This window comes from Sitophilus oryzae, unplaced genomic scaffold (genome assembly GCF_002938485.1).
Source record: "Sitophilus oryzae breed Bouriz unplaced genomic scaffold, Soryzae_2.0 scaffold_801_pilon_pilon, whole genome shotgun sequence".
Taxonomy (NCBI): domain Eukaryota; kingdom Metazoa; phylum Arthropoda; class Insecta; order Coleoptera; family Curculionidae; genus Sitophilus; species Sitophilus oryzae.
This window is the reverse complement of record NW_022147419.1, coordinates 175,769-200,286: the sequence shown is the minus strand read 5'-3', so window position 1 is coordinate 200,286 and position 24,518 is coordinate 175,769. Positions and strand designations below refer to the sequence as shown.

General features: G+C 30.7%; 1 protein-coding gene and 1 non-coding gene across 2 annotated transcripts; both read left to right on the top strand.

Moving 5' to 3' along the window:
• Nucleotides 1–36: 36 nt before the first annotated feature.
• On the top strand, nucleotides 37–23,917 carry LOC115888580. Its single transcript, XM_030908343.1, has 10 exons — nucleotides 37–292; nucleotides 3,761–4,068; nucleotides 6,932–7,136; nucleotides 8,391–8,580; nucleotides 8,663–8,928; nucleotides 9,979–10,297; nucleotides 15,486–15,726; nucleotides 17,893–18,339; nucleotides 20,722–21,098; nucleotides 22,423–23,917. The coding sequence occupies exons 1-10, from the start codon at nucleotides 132–134 to the stop codon at nucleotides 23,881–23,883; spliced, it is 3,975 nt and encodes a 1,324-aa protein (XP_030764203.1). The 5' UTR covers nucleotides 37–131; the 3' UTR covers nucleotides 23,884–23,917.
• Nucleotides 16,314–16,385, top strand: Trnad-guc. The gene has a single exon. It is a non-coding gene; the product is annotated as a tRNA-Asp (tRNA).
• Nucleotides 23,918–24,518: the final 601 nt, after the last annotated feature.

Below are 24,518 nucleotides of genomic sequence, written 5' to 3'. Positions count from 1 at the left end.
AATTAACTATCGAAAAGTAGGCGAATGCTGAGAAAGCAATTTTATTTTTCCTCAGGTATTTAGTTCAATTAATTAATTGATTTAAATATCAGAAATTAGTCGTATATTGAAGCAATTTTACTATATCTACAATGTTAATTTTAAGACTTTTGGTAATTTTTTATATTAATTTAGTTTTGGGAGAAGATGCGTTCTACAATATCAACACTAAAAATGCTCTGCATACGGTTAGTGAAAAGTTTTTGAGTATTTCTGTTGATCCGGGAGTATTATTAGCTGGAGTTAATTTGAGGTAAATATCTACTTTTGATTTTATTACATTATAATTATTATACAGCTATATAGAGATTAGAAAATAGAAAGATTCGGGAGTTTGCTTATTATATAATACTTTTTCAATAAATTATTTTTTATAGCATGGTTTTTTATTAAGATATTTATAGTGAACATCTTGACAAAAGAATAGATATATTTTCCATTATTAAGGCAATTTTTTTAAATAATACTGTGTAGCTGCAGTGCAAATAAGCTGCAGTATAATATTTCCAAAAAAAATTAACGGGAAAATAAAATTTCTTTGTTAAAATCCTGTTTTCTTCAGCAGTTTCGAAGTAGATTATAGCAAAGTGTTTTGGTGTATTGTGATTATAGTTATTAGTGTTTTCTATTGCTGTTGTAATACCAAAGATTCCAATCTCCAATTTTAATAGCCATGAAGTTATGTAATAATAATTAATAAATACAAAATACAATATGATGAGAAAAAAAAACGGCGTTAGCGATGGCTATGAAATATGAAATGACGATCGCTGTAATTTTATACGTAAAATTATATGGGAAAAGTCAGCTAGATTCATTTCCAATATAAGCCAACTGGACGCCGTTTTTTTTTCGATCATACGGTACTATATGATCGAAAACAAAAAGGGCGTTCAGCGATGACTATGAAATGAAGATCGCTGTCGTTTTATAAATTATACAGAGAATGTCATTGATCGTGATTTCCAAGCGAACAAGAATCTTCAAGGAGTTCTAAGCCAATAATAAAAATTTTATTATTTTAACTAAATACCGTATGATCGAACAAAAACGGCATCAGCGATGGCTATGAAATGAAGATCGCTGTCATTTTAAATGTAAATATATGGGAAATGTCATCGATCGTCATTTCCAAGCCAACTGGACGCTGTTTTTTTTTATCATACGATATGCAGGGTGCTACAAATTCGAGGTAGGAGCGGTAGTATTTCGGTAAATGTAATAGATACGAATAAGATGGTTAAATTGGGGCAAAGTTGCGTCTTGGATGTTCACCAAGATTCCATCAAAAATGTTTTAAACATTTCAAGGATCCCTGAGTTTAAAAAAAAAAACGGATTTTTTTGAAAATTAATTTTATTTTTTCCTGTCGTTACTTTTTAGAACATCAAAAAACTAATTGCACATTCTCATAGCCACATTATTAGGGCTATGTGATAGTATATTTAGATTTTCAAATTAGCTGATAATTTGTGTCACGTACTCAAACGAACGAATTCTTTTAAAAACTGAAATAAAAGATGCAGGTCCGTATTTAAAAAAATTAAGTTGGTCTCTGTAGCTCACACATTATCAGTTAATTTAAAAATCTAAAAATACTGTCAGATAGTCCTAATAAAGTGGCTATGAGAATGTGTAATTAGTTTTTTGATTTTCTAAAAAATAACGACAGGAAAAAATAAAATTGATTTTCAAAAAAATCTGTTTTTTTTTTCCAAAAAACTCAGCAATCCTTGAAATTTTCTAAACTGTTTTGATGGCATCTTGGTAAACATCCCAAGACGCAACTTTGCTCCAATTTAGCTATCTTCGTATCTATTACGGTTTCCGAGATAGGTACCAATGTTCGTACCTCGAATTTGTAGCACCCTGTATACATGTATTTGTGAATAAAACGCATTACATTCGTGTTTTTGTTGCATTTTATCCAACTTAAAAAAATAAACATTCTTCTAATTTTTTATTAGAAGTAGAGATAGAGAATCGTTTAATGATTCTTGACATTTTGGCGGAGATGTTTATAATTAATTAATTTTTTTTCCAAATATTTTTTTTTCTGTTTCTTCAGGGTAATCCAATGTTCTGAAAATGCTCTATATTTTCATGTTTCCTATTGAAAATGTACATTTTTCAAAATATTTGTAAACAATGTTAGCACCTAATAGAAATTATTATTATTTATTCGTATTTTTGGTATTATCCTTGTATTATCTATTCGTTGGTTTTTAAAAGTAGCAGTCTTATTTGCAAATAAAATTCAGCATTAGCTGAAAAATGTTTAATCAACTTTACAATCAATTTTTACATAACTAATTAGTAAATATTAATAACAAATATTTAGCATATTTTTTAAAAACAAAACAAAAACTATACATAATTGATTTTGGGTATACAGGGTGTCCCAGACTGAGCGTGCATTAGATGTTTCTAGAGAACCACAATATCTAGATTGGAAATTTTATCCACATCATTGTTTTACAACGAGATCTATCGACTAAATATATTTTCAATATGGCAGCACTTCCGGAAATGCCGGAAGTTGACAGCAACTTTCTTATGTTAAATGGGTGCCCCCATTTTTTATTACATAGTTTAATTCTCTTAAAAAACTACCTGTCAAAAAAATTTATATAGCCTAAAAGTAAAATTTAGTTTTTTTTATTTCACTAGTGAAAAGGTTTTCCAATTCGTTACTTTTTGAGTTATGTTCCGATGTTCCTATACCTAAAATAAATAGTTTTTAAGTTATTTAAGATTTAGTTTGAAAACGTATATTTTTCTTGATTTTATTTAGCTTCCTTTGACATTAAATGTCAAATAGTCAGACAATTTATTTCCATCTGTCAGAAAACGAATTGTTTGAATTTCCTACATTATAAATACTGCCTGTTTAAGTGTTTAAAAAGTGTACTTATAAAAATATATCTGGTATTTTCGCTCTTTAGTGATATGTAGTTAATCGGAAAAAAAAAAAAACAGCGCAAAGTTGGCTGAAAAATGATGATCGATAACATACTGCTTTCTGAACAAAGTGTCACAATATGACACAATATGACATGGCCAGATCTATTGTTTTACATCACTTGACGTAAGTTGGTTAGTAAAATATACGCTTTAAAACTTAATCTTAATAAATAACTTAAAAACAATTTGTTTTAGGTATCTATAGGAACATGTATAGTCAAAAAGTAACGAATTGAAAAGCCTTTTCACTAGTAAAATAAAAAAAAGTGGCTCTCTATTTGAAAAAAAAACGATTTATGATAATTTTTTAATCGCTCATGTCATATTATGACAGCTGCGGTCATTATTATATGACATTTGAACAATTTAATTGCTATTTGCAAGAGATCTCATCTCTTCTCTTTATGGCACAGTGGTTGTGGTAATCACTAAATTTGAAGTTTAGGCTATACATATATTTTTGACAGGCAGTTTTTTCGTCCAAAAATTTCAAATAATTTTTTTTCTCAAAAACAGTTAATGTTTGGTATAGAGTGTTTAATATCAAAATTCATAGAATTTTACAGAGAAGTATGTAATAAAAAATAGGGGCACCCATTTAATTTTTTAATTACCCCCTTTATCCCTCCCCTAAAACCGCGCTTGATAAAGGGTGGCGTCTGTTAATTGACTCGCAAAAATATAAGATTTTGGCCATATTCAGCATTTTCGAATAATAAAGAATACCATTTCGAAATTAAATAATTATATCTTTCAGCGAGACTTCACTTCTATTAGCTCGACACTTGAGCCCAGCGTATATCCGACTTTCTGGACCTTCAACACCCTACGTCAAGTATGTCGAAGACGAAGAAGACGTCATCAGTCACAACTTCACCGATATCGTGATCACTCCTTCGATGTGGTTCGGCATTAATGAGTGGTTCAACTTGGCCAAATTGACGCCAGTGTTTGGTATAGACGACGGACCAACCGTGAAGGGAGTTTGGGATCCAACAGCAGTGATGGACTTGTTGGAAATATCTGATAAGTTTGGTGTTAAATGTTATTGGCAACTAGGATATGGTAAGGAACATGAAAGGCAACATTTTATTTAACATTTAATGTAACGACAAAAATCATTAGATGGCTTTGATAAAAAAATAGTGTTGAAAAACCCATATGTAATATAATATTACGAATATCTGCAATACCGTTAAACATTTTAAAATCCTTTAAATACGAAAGATGTTTATTTTTTAATTCTCTATCTAAAAAAGATATAATATACAGGGTGTTCTATTTAAAAAAAAACGAAGAAAAAATAGTTTTATATTTCAGAAAGTTTGGCATAGAATATTGAACATCCGTATTGTTTAAGATTATGATATTTATAGCAAACCAAGTACAGACCAATTATATAGTAAATACCTAGTATAGTTTTGATTTCATGGCATTTCTTGTATTTTTAATAAATTTTATAAAATAGACTGAAAAAATATTAATAATAAAATTTTTTTTTATTTCTTTATTAATATTAACGAAACCATCATAATATATTTAATAATATATTCGGATTACGCAAAGTGATCAGGTAGGAGGCCAAAAATGCAATAATATACAGGGTGTTCCATTTAAAAAAATCATCTTGATTCACTCACACTTTTTTGACCCACCCTGTAGAAGCTAAAATGTTTTCCCAAGTATTTTCCTGAAATTCATCCGAATACATACTTTAGGTTTGTACTTATACAAAAGTTTTTTATTATAGGAGCAACAGATGCCCAACGCACTGTTGCCGGACCCTGTATATATTATTATCTAAAAAACTATTACAAATTATTGCGAGGTTTGATTATTAATTAATTGACGTTTTAGTATCTCTTACTAAATTAAAAATGAAACTTGCCATCTGTCAATTATACGAGGGAAAACAAAATGTTGATATTTTGGTAAAAATTTGAAACACCCTGTGGAATACGTTAACAAAGCAAGGAATTTAAAAATAATTTTATCATTTAGGTTTACCTTTTCTCGATAGTTTGTTTTTTATTCATCTCAATATACAGGGTCGGTCATAAAGTCGTGGCACATCAAAGTATATTTTTTTGAGCGAAACCCCCTGTATATTATTGCAAATTTCGGTTCTTCCTTCAATTCTAAGCATAAATAGAAATACACACTATGTACCTCAAACCAACCGTTTCCGAGTTATTGACTTTTGAACATATCACTTAAACAATTTGATTTAATTAACTTCGATATGTTCAGTTATTCATTTAATAAATGCCATTCTGCCAAAACTGTGATACTGTTGTAATGGGGTTTTAAATGCCTATTAGCTACAAGTAAATTTAAGTATATAGGATCTGTCATAAAGTTGTGACACATCAAACTTTTTTTTAAATGAAACCCGCGAAAATTACATTTCTTGCTTTGTTAACATATTCTACAGGGTGTTTCAAACTTTCACCAAAAGATCAACATTTTGTTTTCCCTCGTATAATTGACAGATGGAAACTTTCATTTTTAATTTAGAAAGAGATACTAAAAATTCAAATAATTTAGGTACAAATTGCTTAAAAAATTATCATAATCGGCCCACTAGAACAAAATACACACACCGGAAAAATCTAGGGATATCATTTTATTAAAGTTAAAAATAAATGTTTTGAATAAACAACCACATATTTGTAGGCCGATTCTTTCTACTTCGATTGAAACGAAGTAGTCACACTAGTTATTTCTAAATTTGGGATATTTGCAGAAGTGTTTGTGCATTTTTTGTCAAATGTATAAAAAGCACCTAGCATCAATTGTTCGAATTTAACCTGTACTGGCTATGTTTTTATGATAACTGGCCAGAATTCATTCAAATAACTCTGTTTAGTATTAAACGACATTATGGAGCGTAGACATCTTAACAGAGACGAAATGCTAAGGGCCATGGGTATGCTCGAACCCGGAATGCGCCAAATCGACGTAGCTAGAGCATTAAATACAACGCAAAGTGTAATATCGCGATTAAGTGCACGCTACCGTGAAAGTGGTGATGTTGCTGAAAGGCACACAGGGCGACATCGCATTACTATCAAGGTGGAAAAGTTATGGTCTGGGGAGGAGTCCAGTTAGGCCGAAAAACCGATCTCGTTTTTCTTGAAAGGTTTCTAACAGGAATCACATATCGTGATTTAATTCTTGAGCCTGTCGTGTTACCATATGCCAACGATTTTGGAGAAACGTTATTCTCATGCATGACAATGCACGGCCTCATACAGCCAGAGTGGTAAGTGAGTTTATCAATGCTCATCAATTAAACATCTTACCCTGACCGGCACAATGTCCTGATCTCAACCCCATCGAGCACGTATGGGACGCGGTCCAAAGAAGAATTTTGAGAATGGGTATGCCTCGTGAAACTCGTAGGGATCTGGTTCGGGCCGTGAATGGCAGCGTGGCAAGCTGTACATCAAGAAGAGATTGACAACCTGATCAGGAGCATGGAGAGACGATGTAGGCCTGTAATAAACAGTAGAGGAGGCCATACCATTTATTAAGTAAAAATGGTTTTATTTTTTTTTAATTCACAATTTAGAATAAAATAAATGTGTGTATTTTTTTGAGTTCAATAAAAATCAAGGTAAATTTGAAAAATTCGGTAAATTTCGCATTTTTATTTCCAATACGTCCTGTAAACTATTTGGTTATTTTAATTTTATTATATCAGAAATGCGAATAATAAAATTACTGACAATGGCTGGATAAAATTGTAATATCCCTAGACTTTTCCGGTGTGTGTACATATATTAAAGTTTAAAATGCATGCAAGTTTTAAGGTGCCTGTTTTGTATTATAAATAATAAATACCCTTTTATACAAATAGTATTTATTTAAGTGTTTCAGAAAGAAGAAACGTTTTTATTATTATTTTTTTAATTTCTTTTAACAGATTGTTCGAATAAAACGACTGTCCAATATGTGGACGACTTAAACGTTCTGAAACAAACTTTAAAAAAGTTTCCTGATAAGGAAGACACTTGGAAAATTGCGGGAAGCGATTTAAGTAATTGTGCCTTCGATGAAGATACAAATGGAAACTTGGAAAATTATCTGAACGATTTGGAGCAAAATGTAGATGCAGTTATGTGGGAGTCGTAAGTTTCAATCTATAATTATTGTTGCATATTTTATTAAATTCCGATAAACTAATTTTATATATTTTTCTATATTCCAAATATACAGGATGGTCCGAAGATTCCGGAAACTTCGGTAATATATTCTGCAGATAAAAATAAGTAAAAAAGTTCGTATAAATGTATGTCCTAAAATGCTTAGTTTCGGAGAATACAGGGTGTAGAAGTTTCATTTTTATTTCGATTTTTTTCAAATAATTTCTGAAGTAACGTCAATATTTGGATGAAAATTGGTGTCTGGGATTTTTTTGACATGAGAAATTTGATTTTGATGTCAATACGATTCCTACTAGTAGAGGGCGCCACTTACATATTTCTTAAATGGTTTGAAGAGTAATAACTTTTCGTTTGTACCTGTATAAAACTACTGAGTAAAAAAATATACATTTACGACGTTATTTACGTGAAAAAGGTCTCTTGGTAAAAATCGCTACGAGTAATGGTTTTCGAGATCTTTGGAATAGGAATTATCAATACCTGTCATCATTGATTGACATAAATTAAACATGTTGACTAAATAGTTATTAGACTCAAATCATAAATTTGAAATATTTTTGTGCCAAATGTCCAACAGAAACTGTTTTATCATCATTTTTTGCAGAAAAATTTATGATTAATTTAAAAAATAAAAACTTCCCAAATTTATTATTTCACTGAAATAACTATCTACTCACCGTGTTTATTTTTCGTCAATAATGACATGTATTTACTATTTCCATTCTAAATATCTTAAGAACGGTTACTTTCGTAAGAGATATTTTTTACGTAAAAAATCACAAAGATGTATATTTTTTCGCTCGGTAGTTTTATACAGGTACGGACAAAAAGTTATTACGCTTCAAAACAGTTAAAACACACGTAGGTGCCGCCCTCTACTAGTAGGAGTCATATTGACATCAAAATCAAATTTCTCATGTCAAAAAACTCCCAGACACCAATTTTCATTCAAATATTGACGTTACTTCAAAAAATATTTGGTGAAACTTGAAATAAAAATGAAACTTTTACACCCTGTATCTCCGAAACTAAGCATTTTCGGGCATACATTTATACGAACTTTTTTACTTATTTTTATCTGCAGAATATGCTGCCGAAGTTTCCGGAATACAGTTCGGACCACCCTGTATATTGAATATTCTTTATTTATTAGGTACATAATTATATTTAACAAAAAATTAGCATGTTAAAATACATTATTTTTTCTCTATTCCATAGTTCTTTGATTACAAAAGACGATCTTGGTTTTGTAAAAACTGCCCTCTGGACAACGGTTCCAAAAGATCTGCAACCTGTAACATTTTCTTCAGCTATGGAGTGGATGAAACAAGTTGGAAGAGCATCCCGTGCTAGATATGACGTCGTTTTCAGAGAGGCAAGAGTTAGTGAGACCACTACTGCCTCTCCTGTAAGTTTAGAATCATTAAATGATATTGTGATATTTTTTTTGTTGTAGTTGTGTTATTAATTATTATACGCATTTTTAAAAGGTTTATTGGGCAACATACATTCACAAAAAACTCATGGGACCTCTCCTATTAGAAGTAGTACCAATAAAAGACAATGAAAATCTCCATGTCTCGGTACATTGTAGTAGAAATCAAAATGCATATCCTAGAAGTGGAGCAATCACTGTTTTGGTACTCAACGATGGTCCTGTTGTTGAAACTGCTCATGTTCGTGTGCCAAGTATCACATCAGAAAGATCAATGGAAATTCAGGAGTATTTGTTAACAGTTTCAAATCAAAATCCAAAGTAAGTTATTTATAATAGTTCAATAACATTTTCGACAAATATTCACATCATCTTGGAGTACAAACAAAATACCTATTTTTTTATTGAGCCGAACGCCAAGCAATACAAATAGTTAAAAATAAATGTAATTCTATTTTTATTTACTGTCGAACGTATTATGGTACCATTTTGAGTAGATTTTTTAAAAACGCTTTAATGTTTATTTTTATACAGGGTGTTTCAAAAAACATGTGCCAACTCTCGTGGGAAGATTCCTCACGTAAAAATAAAATTTATTTTTCATATCAACATGTGTCATCTGTCCGATTCTGCTTTGTTTCGTAGCTACAGGGTGTTAAAGTCTTAATAATCTTTTGATTTTTTATAATTTTCTGTACTTTTAGTGATTTGAATGAAATTTTGAGGGTAAAAGTTACTGTAAGTACTACATATTTTAATGCTGAAAAAGTGTCGACATATTTATCAGGGACGTGCATGTGGGTTATCACTGGAATATTTTTCAAAAAAAAAATCATGTGCGCCACTGACTTTTTTTCTTTTGATATAAAAATCGTGTAGGCCGTTTAATGCCAATTAAAAGTTATGTCCAATTCAGTCTCCTGAGCTCGATCAAACAGTGACTCAAAATAACTGATCGAGCTCGAAACAACAATGTAGAAATTAGTTTAGTAAATTTAAAAAAAAATCTTTTTTGTTTTGTGTTTAAAAGAAAAGTAATGTCGTTGGATATGTATTTTAATATTTTATAAAGGAAATGTCTTTGTATTCCAATGTCATACGATGCTAGTTTTTAAGGCCTTTTTGTGCAGAGTTTTTTTGCTAATTGACTCAGTCAAACCGTCCTGATGATGGGAATAAAATTCTCGAAAGCTTGACAAATTTGAAAAAGTAGTTATATTAGCCTATGTGGTGATTATTGACTGCATCCTCACTTAAATTTTGAGTTTTTTTCTTAACTTAGTCAGTCACGACTAATCTACTATTTTTAAACTCTTTTATTGACATTCATTGTTCTTTCAGAGATACAGTTATATTTATAATTATTTGCAGCCAAGTACTACTCAACGGTCAAATGCTCACTATGAATCGTTTACTGTCTCCACACGACGATATATTAAAACCAAAATTAAGAAGGACCAAAGTCAGACCTTACATTTCTTTGGAAGTACCTTCAAATACCATAGCCTTCTTCGTACTCACTGGGGCAAGATGTTCACTGTGCAGCGAGGGTAAGGAAGAACTAGATATCATATTGGAAGAAATCAGTGAGGATCAAGAGGAGTCGTTTTCTGGCGATGACGTATCGTTCAATATAGAACAGAGGATGTTGAATAATAGGCATAGTGACACATTAGAAAAATTCCACGGTGTAAGTAAAATACAATCGAAAAAAAGGCGTCAAAGACGGCTTAGACGGCCGAGGAATGACAATCGATGATAATTTTGACGAGGTCAAGCCCTAGATTTTATTTATTTTGTCCGTACTCTTTTTTTATTTTTTAATGGCACTTACTGCCTCGTTGTATTTTATTTTTATACTAGTTGAAGACTGGCGCATCCGCCACGACATCAGGAAAAAAATATACTTTTTATTTTTTGTTTAATTAAATGAAAATAAACAAAAAATCCGGCGACCACATTTTTTAGAAGAGCCAATTAGCTATCTTTTAGTAAAAAAGCAACTTTCTAGAGTAAGTCGTTACTTAAATAGAGACGACACAGATAAACATTAGCATTTATATACCGGGTGCGTCTCAAAAGTGGTTCACCCCTATAACTTTTTTATTTTTTCAGTTTAAAAAAAACGAGATTTGGTATGTTAGTATATGACATAAATTAGGATTGATTGACGTATACAATTGAGCGTCCAGATTGCACAACGACTTTAGCGCGTGGCCGCAGGCAGCCCAGTAGGCAGGCAAGACAGCGAGGCGTTGTTGCGCGCCGATTTAACAAAATAAATAATTTTAAACCTGCCGTCATTTCGTTAATAATTATCGTATCGTTTTAATTTTTGCATAGAACTACTCATGAGTCTTTAGCGCTTCCGACAAGCGTAAATAACTGGATTATTTTTTATATTTTTGATTACATTGCTCGAGCATATTATAACTTTGAGATAAAAATCTCTGTTATAAATTTTAAAACTGACACATATGAATACTATCATTTAATTAGTTATACATTTAGTTACAACATATTCAAAATTTAGGTGTATCGGTTTATGCTAGCAGTAATAACGAGTATAAATAAAAAAATGGTCATTACAACGCTCACCGTTTTTAGCGCACGTTCAGCTTTGGTTTTAGTTTTAGCGCTATTTTTACAGAAAATAAATTCTGAACTTTGATCAAATGACAAGAAAATTATCATTGCCGATATCTCCTGGTTATAATGTAGTTCTTTTTTCAAAATATTGCATTGTTTTAGCTTAAAAAAACTTGAATTATCCGGCTTTTTTGCGAGAGCTACCGGCGTTGCTTTAATAAAGAGATGGCTATGTCCGTCAATAGAAAGACAGTATTTGCGATAGTTTTTAGTTTGCATGGAGTATAGAAAATTTTTGCCACAGCACGTTTACTACCAGTAGTATTTGTGCGTTTTTTTAAATTATTTATTATTAAATAGAGGGAAATGCGACCGAAAAGAAAGGCCAAAAGTTAGTAGAAATTCGGATAAATGGAAGTGCAATATTTCCAAAAAATCTCGTGACGAGGTAAAATTACAGTCTATTGTGACTATGATTGACGTACATAGCCATCTCTTTATTAACGCAGCTCCGGTAGCTCTCGCAAAAAAAGCCGCATAATTCAAGTTTTTTTTAAGCTAAAACAATGCAATATTTTGAAAAAAGAACTACATTTTAACCAGGAGATATTGGCAATGATAATGTTCTTGTCATTTGATCAAAGTTTAGAATTTATTTTCTGTAAAAATAGCACTAAAACTAAACCCAAAGCTGAACGTGCGCTAAAAACGGCGAGCGTTATATTGACCATTTTTTTATTTATACTCGTTATTACTGCTAGCATAAACCGATAGACCTAAATTTTTAAGATGTTGTAACTAAATGTATAACTAATTAAATGATAGTATTCATATTTGTCGGTTTTAAAATTTATAATAGAGATTTTTATCTCAAAGTTATAATATGCTCGGGGAATGTTAACAAATCGAAAATATAAAAAATAATCCAGTTATTTAAGCTCGTCGGAAGCGCTAAAGACTCATGAGTATTTCTATGCAAAAATCAGCACGATACGATAATTATTAACGAACTGACGGCAGGTTTAAAATTATTTATTTTGTTAAATCGGCGCGCAACAACGTGTCGCTGTCTCGTTTGCCTACTGTGCTGCCCGCGGCCACGCGCTAAGGTCGTTGTGCAATTCGGACGATCAATTGTTTTTGGTCACTTCCTGTTTCACCGGAAATGACTACAACTTTTTATTTTTAAATGACTCCTTAGGTATATTTTTACTTTATTCGATAGAAAATAACACTCTGAATAGAATGACATCATATGTCAACTTTTGACATTTTCGCGTATGGTTTATTTGAAATTATAATTTGCGGTTCGTAACGAAAATTTGACTTGAAATACCAAGTGTGTGGTATCAAATTATTCGTAAAAAAATGATTTTTCCAGATGTGCTAATGAGCCACCCTTGTCCCATTCGAAAAAATTGAGATATGATTAAAAATACGATTTTGGCATCTTTTAACCGACCAGGACAAGACACTAAAAACATTAGACGATCAAATCTATTTTTTCAAGGCTCCTTGATTAAGAATTAGTGTTCTTAACATAACCATGACACTCTATATTGAAATTTAAAATACTATTTTTTATTAAGCGAGAATGTCAAAAGTTGACATATGATATGTCATTCAATTCAGAATATCATTTTCTATCGAATAAAGTAAAAAAATACCAAGGGTGCTACAACATTTTGATGAACAGTGCTTTCCATAAAATCAATAAAATGAAAAATATAGGAAATAATATACAGGTACTGATTTCTTTCGAAAATCGACAACTATGAAACTATGAACCCTTTCTGGACACCAACGGTACATTGTGAGACAGGAAATTGTAGAGAGAAACAAGCCCTATAACATAGGATACAACATTTTAATGAACAGTGTTTTCCATAAAATCAATAAAATGAAAAATATAGGAAATAATATACAAGTACTGATTTCTTTCGAAAATCGACAACTATGAAACTATGAACCCTTCCTGGACACAAACGGTACATTGTGAGACAGGAAATTGTAGAGAGAAACAAGCCCTATAACATAGGGTACAACATTTTAATGAACAGTGCTTTCCATAAAATCAATAAAATGAAAAATATAGGAAATAATATACAGGTACTGATTTCTTTCGAAAATCGACAACTATGAAACTATGAACCCTTCCTGGACACAAACGGTACATTGTGAGACAGGAAATTGTAGAGAGAAACAAACCCTATAACATAGGATACAACATTTTAATGAACAGTGCTTTCCATAAAATCAAAAAATGAAAAATATAGGAAATAATATACAAGTACCGTAAAATGGGGTGAATAGAAGCAGTTTCGTAGGCTATTAGCGATATACCAGTTGATAAAAATGTGGTATTATTTTCCCGAATATTTTAAAACATGGGTCTTTGTTTGTTCTTTGCGTACACATATAATTTGATTATTGAAAAATATGCATATAAATATTAAATAAAAATAACATTTGTGTTTCTATTCACCTGCTATTCGGGAGAATAGAAACACACATTGATGTTAAGGTTTTTATCTATTCTATTTCCAATAAGGTGATTAGAAACAGTAAATTATTACATATTTAAGTAGGTTTAACAATAATTAACAATACCTATAATATAACAACTTACATGTACCAGCTTATGTATTATTTTAAAAATAAATATTTTATTTATAAAGTTTTCGCGCCATACAAAATAGGTGAAAAATCGATCTCAAATTTATTGATCAGCTGATTGACAGAAATAGTGCTGCCACAGATAAAAATATAGTTTTTACATTTTATTGTGTATTACCAATGATAGAAAAATTAGATATGTCGACCCTTTTTACTTTGAATATTTTTAATCGTGATTTGATTTTTTTCAGAAATTTTGTTTCTATTCACCACTATGTTTCTATTCCCCCCATTTTACGGTACTGATTTCTTTCGAAAATCGACAACTATGAAACTATGAACCCTTCCTGGACACAAACGGTACATTGTGAGACAGGAAATTGTATAGAGAAACAAGCCCTATAACATAGGATACAACATTTTAATGAACAGTGCTTTCCATAAAATCAATAAAATGAAAAATATATGTAATAATACACATGTACTGATTTCTTTCGAAAATCGACATCTATGAAACTATGAACTCTTCCTGGACACAAACGGTACATTGTGAGACAGGAAATTGTAGAGAGAAACAAGCCCTATAACATAGGATACAACATTTTAATGAGCAGTGCTATCCATAAAATTAATAAAATGATAAATATAGGAAATAATATACAAGTACTGATTTCTTTCTAAAATCGACATCTATGAATCTATGAACCCTTCTTGGACACAAACGGTACATTGTGAGACTGGAAATTGTAGAGAGAAACAAGCCCTATAACATAGGATACAACATTTTAATGAACAGTGCTTTCCATAAAATCAATAAAATGAAAAATATAGGAAATAATAGACAGGTACTGATTTCTTTCGAAATTCGACAACTATGAAACTATGAACCCTTCCTGGACACAAACGGTACATTGTGAGACAGGAAATTGTAGAGAGAAACAAGCCCTATAACATAGGGTACAACATTTTAATGAACAGTGCTTTTCATAAAATCAATAAAATGAAAAATATAGGAAATAATATACAGGTACTGATTTCTGTCGAAAATCGACAACTATGAAACTATGAACCCTTCCTGGACACAAACGGTACATTGTGAGACAGGAAATTTACAAAAATACATTTAAAAATCAAAAGTTGTAGTGATTTCCAGTGACCGACAGAACAGGAAGTGACCAAAAACAATTGAATACGTCAATCAATCCCAATTTATGTCATATACTAACATACCAAATCTGGTTTTTTTATCTGAAAAAATAAAATGTTATAGGGGTGAGCCACTTTTGAGACGCACCCGGTATAGAGATTTAGTAAAAATGATTTTAAATGGTGTAATTTAAAATTCAAGAAAAAATATTTTTTTTGAAAAAACATATGTGTGTCTGAAAACGTCCTATCGTTTTTTAATCTTTCTATAATTCGTGCTAATTTTTGATTTTTATTTGAATTGTGTATGTAAATCATATCTAGATATTGACCTCGCGAAAATTACCATCGATTGTCATTTCCTAGCCGTCTTTGACGCCGTTTTTTTTTCGATCATCCGGTATTATTCTACAGTGAAAAGTATTATTTTATGATGTTTTTGGGGAAGTTATTTCCCATATCGTTTTTTAAAAGTAATATAAGGGTAATATCAAATTCGGTTAAAAAATATCCTTTTTCTATGATAGAAGAAAATTACACTGGAGGGAATCAAGAAAAGCATGTTGGATGAAATGGAACAGGACCAAAAATATTACGAAAAAATGACTAAGAAGGACAGCAATAGAAAAAATATTATACAGGAAGATCGACCAAAGAACAAGCTGATTTCTGGTGACAAGAAAGATTTGCTTCATGATCATTTGAAGGCTTTTATTGGCAAAGCCAGAAGAGGAAACATTGAGAAAAGCGGATATGAAACTAAACCAGGTACTATATGTATAGGTACTTAATCATCAACATAGGTATTCTACACTGCTTTGAAAAACTTCATTAAATAGCAAATAAATCTTTTAGTTGGATATTTATTAAGATGCAAGAAACGCAACGGAAACATTTTTGTTCTAGTTTAAAATGTTATATTTCTTTCCTTGATTTTTTTTAGCAAACTGTATAGGTATAAATCTATCAACTTTAAGTCATTATATAAGTTTATAATAAACGAGTTTACGAATTAAAGTTGATATATTTATATACAGTTTGCTAACAAATGAAGGAAATAGAGATAAAAATAAAAAAATATAACATTTTAAACTATGTAGATCAAAAATTTCTAAGTTGTGTTTTTTTGCCATGTGAGTGTAGTTATCATTCGTTATCTCAAGTCTACTCCAGATGTAAAATAAAATTATTAATCTATATTTAATATTTACTATTAAAATTTAATATTTCAACTTAAAAATGCATTTTTAGCCTTTGTTCGTTGATTATTTTTGATTTTTCATCATTAAAATATAGTTTCAAGTAAATCTATTACTACGTTGAATAAATAGCAGATTGCATTAAGTTTTCATAAGTCTTCGGTAGTATAGTGGTAAGTATCCCCGCCTGTCACGCGGGAGACCCGGGTTCGATTCCCGGCCGGAGAGTAACTTTTTTATATTTTTTAATGAAAAATAAATATTTATACTTAATCAAAAAGAAAGAAAAAGATAGAACGGAAAAGTTTTTTTTAAATCACAACGGTTCCATATTTCATTCATCTTTTTGTTTTTTGATACTTTATTTATTCGTTCCTTTGTTGACTCCTCGGTTGACTCATTTCGTTTGGTTTATTTCAGCCATTTTATTCGCTTCGTTAATTTTGTTTATTTTGTTTATCTAATTATTATTAATTATGAGCTCATTTCGTTTATATCGTATATTTCCTGTATTTTCTTTATTTCGTTTGTTTCCTTTATTTTTTTTGTTTTCTTTATTTCTTTTTTTCCTTTGAATTTATTTCCTTTATTTAATTTTTTCCCTTCTTTCTTTATTTTCTTTATTTCCTTTATTCCGTTTATTTCCTTTATTTCCTTTACTTCCTTTACTTCATTTATTTCCTTTATTTCTTTTATTTCTTTTATTTCCTTTACTTCCTTTACTTCCTTTATTTCTTTTATTTCCTTTACTTTCTTTACTTCCTTTACTTCCTTTATTTTCTTTATTTCCTTTACTTCCTTTACTTCCTTTATTTCCTTTATTTCCTTTATTTCCTTTATTTCCTTTATTTCCTTTATTTCCGTTATTTCCTTTATTTCCTTTATTTCTTTTATTTCTTTTACTTTCTTTCCTTTCTTTACTTCCTTTACTCCCTTTACATCCTTTACTTCCTTTATTCCCTTTATTTCTTTTACTTCCTTTACTTTCTTTATTTCCTTTACTTCTTTTATTTCCTTTACTTCCTTTACTTCCTTTATTTCCTTTATTTCCGTTGTTTTCCTTGTTTTCCTTATTTCCATTATTTCCTTTATTTCTTTAATTTTTACATTTTGTTTGTCTCATTTATTTTGCCAGTTCCATTCATTTTAGCCAAAATTACAAACTTTTTTGTTCATTTAGTTTATTTCCTTTATTTCGTTCATTTTTTCATTTCTTTAATTTCGTTCATTTTGTAAATTCTATTGATTTTAGTCATTGTGGTCATTTCGTTATTTTTCATTTCTCTTATTTCGTTTAATTTATTCATGTCAGCCATTTTGTTCATTTCTTTAATTTCGTTCCTTTTTTCATTTCATTCACCTCTTTTTAATTTCTCCCATTTGGTTTTATTTCCATCATTTTGTTCTTCATTTCAGTCATCAGTCATTTTGTTAATTTAATTTATTTCTTTCATTTGTTTTTTTGGTTTCATTTCTCTCATGTCGTTTAATTCATTCATTTCGAATATTTTTGATATAATAGTTTCACGAAAATTAGCTCTAAAACACGAGGTAATATGTTTCCTAGTAAGCAAGAAAATCCTCATTTGCAACCGAAATGGGACACCCTAACTTATCTTAAAAGTTAAGGACTTCAACAAATTCAATTTTTTTTTAAAATGTCAATAATAAAAAAAAATTTCTCTAGTAAAAACAATCCGGTGACACCACGTATATTGATTGTTATTTCTATTAGATTACAGATCTCCAGATTTCAGAGTGCCGAGCAACAGCCTCTTCCTGACCATCAAAGAGGTAGAAGAAATCATCAAGCGCAGAGCCAAAGAGAAAGCTGCAAAGAAAAACATCAAACTGACTAGTTCCGAACTAGACATGCTAGTCGACAAAGCTACCATACAAATACCTAACCATATAGTTGGTAAAAGAGACATAAACCATGTTCTCTTGGAAGAAAAAGCGAATTTCTACAAGAACAACCAGTTCAGCCAGGAGCGTTTCGAGAAATTTGCCAGGAATCAAAAGAGTCCGCCTAAATTCAAGCTGATGAAGCGAGATATTAACTTGGATATGCTGAAGAAGAAAATTAAGAGTGAGGGTTCTTGGGGGAAGCCCAAACCGGTGACGCAGCCGGAGTTTTTGAGGAAGTACTGGGACGAACCGGAAGATACATTTAGAATGAAAGGTAAGTTTGTTAGTATGCAGGATTAAAAACATATGCTCACACTTTAAATGGAATGCTATACAGGGGTTGATGTTGATTCGTCACGTATTTTTAAGACAAAAAGTTAATATAAACATGAGGTTTAAAGTACTTCCTTTCATATCAGATTTACAGGGAAGAAAATATTAAAAAAATGGAATTTAATGATTTAATGAAAAAAAAAATGGTACGCCACTGACTCATGCGATTGTCTTGTACAGGGTGGCTCGAATTTGACGCTCATTATTGGGATTTCGGAAACCGTAAGAGATACAGGATCGGTTAAATGGAGGCAAAGTTGCGCAATTTGATACTCAATAAAATGCCGTATTGCATTTTTATTTTTTATTTTTTATTTTTTTTATCACATAAAATATTCTGGTGATGGAATTTTCTGTACGAAACGTCCGCAAATATCAAAGTGACTATATATAGTGTTTTAAGAGTGATGAAAGGATTTAATTAAATTGAAAAAAAAAAAATCAGGTCCGTATTTAAAAAAAATAAGTTGATGATGGTCGTCAGGAGCCGATACGTCAGCGTCAATATTTAATCACACAGAGTTATAGAGCAGAAGAAGTGGCCATGAAAATGTGTTTTTCATTTTAAGTTATCTTAACAAATAAAGCCAGGAAACAATAGAAAATAAAATTGAAAATTCGTTTTTTTTAATATATTCGGAAGTATTCAGAATTTTTCAAAATGCAATACGGCATTTTATTGAGCATCAAATTGCGCAACTTTGCCTCCATTTAACCGATCCTGTATCTCTTACGGTTTCCGAAATCCCAATGATGAGCGTCGAATTTGAGCCACCCTGTACGTTGAACGGTTTTCGAGAAAAAATCTCAAAATCGCTAGAAAACGAGTATATATGAATGTCAAGGTAGGCATTTAGTTGATTTTTTTTTCTCAAAAACCATTCGATGTACAGGGTGTCCCATTTTAGGTGAAATCATACGGTATCTCCGTTATTATTAAAGATAGAAGGGTGCGGTTTGCAACAATCTGTCCTATTTTTTGTCAAACGGAAGATGCTGTAAACAAAATTTTCGTAGCCCTCTTCGTTTCTGAGCTACAGGATCCTTTTGAAAATTTTGTAAATTGGGACACCCCCCGTATCTCTGTTGTTGTTAAAGATATCGAGAAGGTGACAACTGTTTATTGTAGAACTTTTTACGTAGAATACAGTGGCGTAGTATTTTATTCTACGAAAAGAATATTCTTGACGATATGAACTAAAGTTATGTTTTCTTAAATGGAAAACCCTGTATATTTATAAATTATATGATCTGTCTTCATTTATTTTCACTGTTTACTGCAATATTTAAAAGTTTTCATTAAAAAATAATTTTTATTGGCCATGATTGATAACAATAAAAGAAGCTAAAGAATTATTAAAAGTATACTGCTATCTCTCTTTTTTTATTTTATAAGCCACTAATAATTTTTTTACATATCATGGCAACTTAACTCACTACCGCTATTTACAAATCTTGGAAGCTATCGTACTGGAACTTTTAGATATTCTAAAGATAATTCTCGTGAAATATACTTTCAGCAAGATGGGATTTCCCTCACAACTTTGAAAATATTAGAATTTTGTTAAATGACTATTTCCCAAATCAATGAATTGGGATCAATGGACCCATACGATAGCCTACATGATCCCGGGATTTTTCCATTCTCAATTTTTGTATTTAGGGATTCTTGAAATATGAAATATATCGTGGCAACTACAACAATGTCGAAGGCCTGGAAAATGCTAGCAGGCAAACTTTTAGATATTTGCAAACCCATCCCGTTATAATAAATCCCCTTATAAAAAAAGAAGACAAACATATTCAGAGATTCAGTGGTAACAGTTTAAAAGTAAAATATTTCAGTCTCAAATAAAATTTTAATATATACAGGTTGTTAATTTGTTTATTACTTGCGGCAAGAGCTTTATGGTTGAAATATGGCAACCTCGGACCGCTCGTCGATAGCCGACGCGACGGGACGAGTCGGCAGAAAACTCTATAAGGTGCATGTGTTCTCAATAGGCAGTGTTGCCATTCTGTTCCGCTATAATTAACTGTCCAGTTAACAATCTGTATGTATGACTATTTTAGTTAAAACCATTTTGATTTTTTTGTTATATATCACGGTCTACTAACAAGAAAATTATATCTTTTAAATATTGAAGTAAGTAGTAGAGAAAATAAATATAGTGTTATATATTTTTGAGAAGCTCATAGCAAGACGGATCATATGATTTTCTTTTCAATCATATTGTATTTTGCATATCTTTGGAAAATTTATTTAATCCACTTGTTGTCAATTCATTTTTTTCTAATTTATTTTTTATCCCTTTTATTTTAGATCATTACAATGACGAATTGTTCAAAAATTCCATGGATTCAGATGAACTCACCATGGAAAACCTAGGAGTGGAAGAAGACATGTTCCCAAACTTCGCGAAGTCAGACGAAGATTGGTACTACAAGAATCAATTCCACCCCAAACAGAAGCATAAACCGCAGAAACTCAACCTGGATATGGACAGAAGATGGATGCCAATAAGCATAAGAAACAGGAATGGTCCGAATAAATTTTCTGAAGTTTATAGGGAAGAAATAGACATTGGAAAGGTGAAAAAATTAAAGCTACCGTGGTTCGAATCTCAAAAGAAAAATAAGTATCCTTGGGAGGATACGTATGGATACAACGGACAAAAGAATCGTGATATGTCTGTTTTTGTAAGTACTCTCATTTTGCTTTAAAAATGATACATTTCTGTTAATTGCTACTAATATTATCATATCATATCATAATTTGTTTTCTAGCTTTACCCTTACTCATTGGTATTAAATATAGGTATAGGTACATCCTTAGGGTACATCTTTTATGTAATGTCTATACCGGGTGCGTCTCAAATGTGGCTCACCCCTATAAAATTTTTATTTTTGCAGATAAAAAAACGAGATTTGGTCTGTCTGTTAGTATATGAGACAAATTAGGATTGATTAATGTATTCAATTGTTTTTGGTCACTTCCTGTTTCACCGGAAATGACTACAACTTTTGATTTTTAAACCACACACTCGGTATTTTTCTACTTTATTCGATAGAAAAAGGCATCCTGAATAGAATGACGTATCATGTGTCAACTTTTTGACATTTTCGCTTAAAAAAATCGTATTTTAAATTTCAGTCTAGAGTGCCATGGCTGTGTTAAAAACACTAATTTTTAATCAAGGAGCTTTGGAAAAATTAATTTGATCGTCTAATGTTTTTCACGTCTTGTCCTGGCCGGTTAAAAGATGCCTTAATCGTATTTTTAATCATATATAGTTCCTCTCACATCACTGTTTTCACATTTACATACAAATGTGTTCCATCGTACATACTGCCTTACCGGTCCATATTATACATATAATATTTTACCGTATGAATGAAAAAAAAACGGCGTCAAAGACGGCTGGGGAATGACAATCGATAATAATTTTGGCGAGATTCATCTCTAGACGTTATTTACTAAAAAACAGACACACAAATCTATTTAAAAAAAAAAAAATTCTCGAATTTTAAACTACACCATTTATAAATAATTTTTAATCATTATAAAAACAAATTACTACCTTCTTAAAGCTAACTGGCAGTAAACGCCATTAAAAAATAAAGTAGAGTACGGGCCAAGTAAATGACATCTCGGTTTTGACCTCGGCAAAAATTATTATCGATTGTCATTCCCCAGCCGTCTTTGACGCCTTTTTTTTCAATCGTATGGCAATTCTTTTTGATACTACATACCTGCATTTCATTATTTTGTTACACAACATAATATCTTCTTATCTCCAGTAATGTTCGATCGATGTAATGTTCAAATAAACCTTTCTTTATTGACATTGTATTGTCAAAACTTTCTTCCCCTCTTCTCAAGCATTGTCCTGTTCTGTTGTATCGAGCAACTTGGATTCGTATCTATCTATTCTCTGTCGCTTTTTTTATCTATATGCTACATTTCCTCTGCATTATTAGAACAGTTTTACCACTAAACTACATTTTTATTTTGTTTTTTTAGAATGGGCTAGATGAGTTAAATTTTTATGATGATCTTGACTATGCCTTTGCTAGAAAAAGGAGGGCATTATTAAATACAATTGCCAAGGATGGTCCTATGAAATTTAAAAAGAACGACATAAAGAAACTAGGAAAACATAAAATACAGAAAAACAAAGTCCCTTGCAAAAATTGTTTGAAAGAAAAAAAGCAGAAATCAAATATTCAAGTCCTTTTGAACGACAAACAAGATAAAAGGAATAAAACGCTTGATGATCTAACTGCTGAAGCTGACATTAATGAAAACACTATACCTCCACCACGATCAAAAAGATCTCTTTTAAACAACGAGTTGCCTTTCTTGTTTGGACAGTACAAACCTTTAACCTTAGACTTAAAACCTTGGCAACCTGTTGACGTGTTGACACTGGTAAAAGATCATCCTTCATTACTGCCTTTGTATGCTCTGATTGAGGAACAGAACTTGAAGAATAGTTTGATGCATCCTAGATATTTTGGACTGAGAAGAAAAAGATTTATTCATCAGAAACGTTTAGATTCTTTAGAGAACTTTATTGCTCTCAAAACTGAGTCAAGAGAAGGTGTAACTGAAGAAAAAATTGAGTGGAATAAAAATAATGGAGTGACTGAAAAAAACGATGATGGTAAAGGAAATGTTGAATGGGAAATTGTTTCAGGAGACTTGAAAAAAGAAAATGTGAATAATGTTGAACAACAAACTGCTAATAAAAGAATAACGAAACTTAATAATATGGATAATGAGCCTGACGTAAATCAAAATATTCTTCAGAAGAATATAGATAAAAAGGTAACGAATTTAGGAGAAGAAAATACAGACATAGATGAGAAAACTACTGAAGATATCAGTGAAATTAAAAAATTATTACTTGATGATATAAGAAGGAAATTAGAAGAACGTTACAATGTTAGACATTTTATTTCAGAACAAAATGAAGAACAAAAAGATGATAAGTATGATCAAGATGGTGAACTTTTGAAAAGTCGACACAATATTGAAGAAGTAAACAACGAAGATCAAATTATTAGAAGAAATAAATACTTGGAAAGCAATAATGATCTATCTGGAGCAAAAGAAAATAGTATTTTTAAAGAAAAATATGAAAATACTAATGCTGATCCTCTAAACATTTTGCAGAAAGTTGTAAGAAAGAACATACTCAAAGCAGCTCGAGAAAATCTGATCGAAAAAGAAAAAATAGAATCGCAAATGAATGATCTTGAAGCTACGAGACAAACTACATTGAATGCCATAAAAAATGGTGTATTACGAAGAAATGATGTAAATAATAAGGATAATATAGTTTCTCGTATACCAACCTTTTTGGAAAAAGTTTTGGGACAAAGTAATGCAAAACCTATTGAAAATTTGATGGAGACTGTAAAGAAATCGATTAAGCAAATGAATGTTAACTTAAATAACTTTATTACTCGTTTATTTTAGCGTTTAGTTTTTTTTTATATTTTGTTTAATTAAATATACCTATAAAAAGTTAAATTATCTCTTATTTAAATCCTTATTATCCATACATTATACAAGGCGAGTCTTAAATAAGTACAAATATTTTAATTTATTTAATTTTATACAATTTACAAAAGGTCCAGTGGTTCCTAAAATTTGAACAAAATATATTTTTTGGGATATTTTCAAAGTAAAATAACTCGATTATTTTGGATTTATTTGAAAAACGGCAAAGAGAACATATGTTTCTTTTATTTAGATCTACCAGCCCTGAAAATATTTGCACTTATTTAAGACCCTGTATAAAAGCTCAAAATGTATTTTTGTGTGGTTCCTGAACTGACTACAACTTCAACAATTTCGATGCTTCTTTTTTTGAACAAAAGGTATTTTGGTATTCTCAGAGTGGAATATAAATACTATACAGAGCGAATCTTAAATAAGTGCTAATATTTTCAGTGCTGGGTAGATCTCGATAAAATAAAAATATTTTCTTTTTACAATATTTTAAATAAGTCCAAAATAACCGAGTAATTTTACTTTGAAAATTTCCAAAAAAATGATTTTCTGCTTACATTTTGAGAATTAAATTATCAATAAATTATGGATCTTAACTA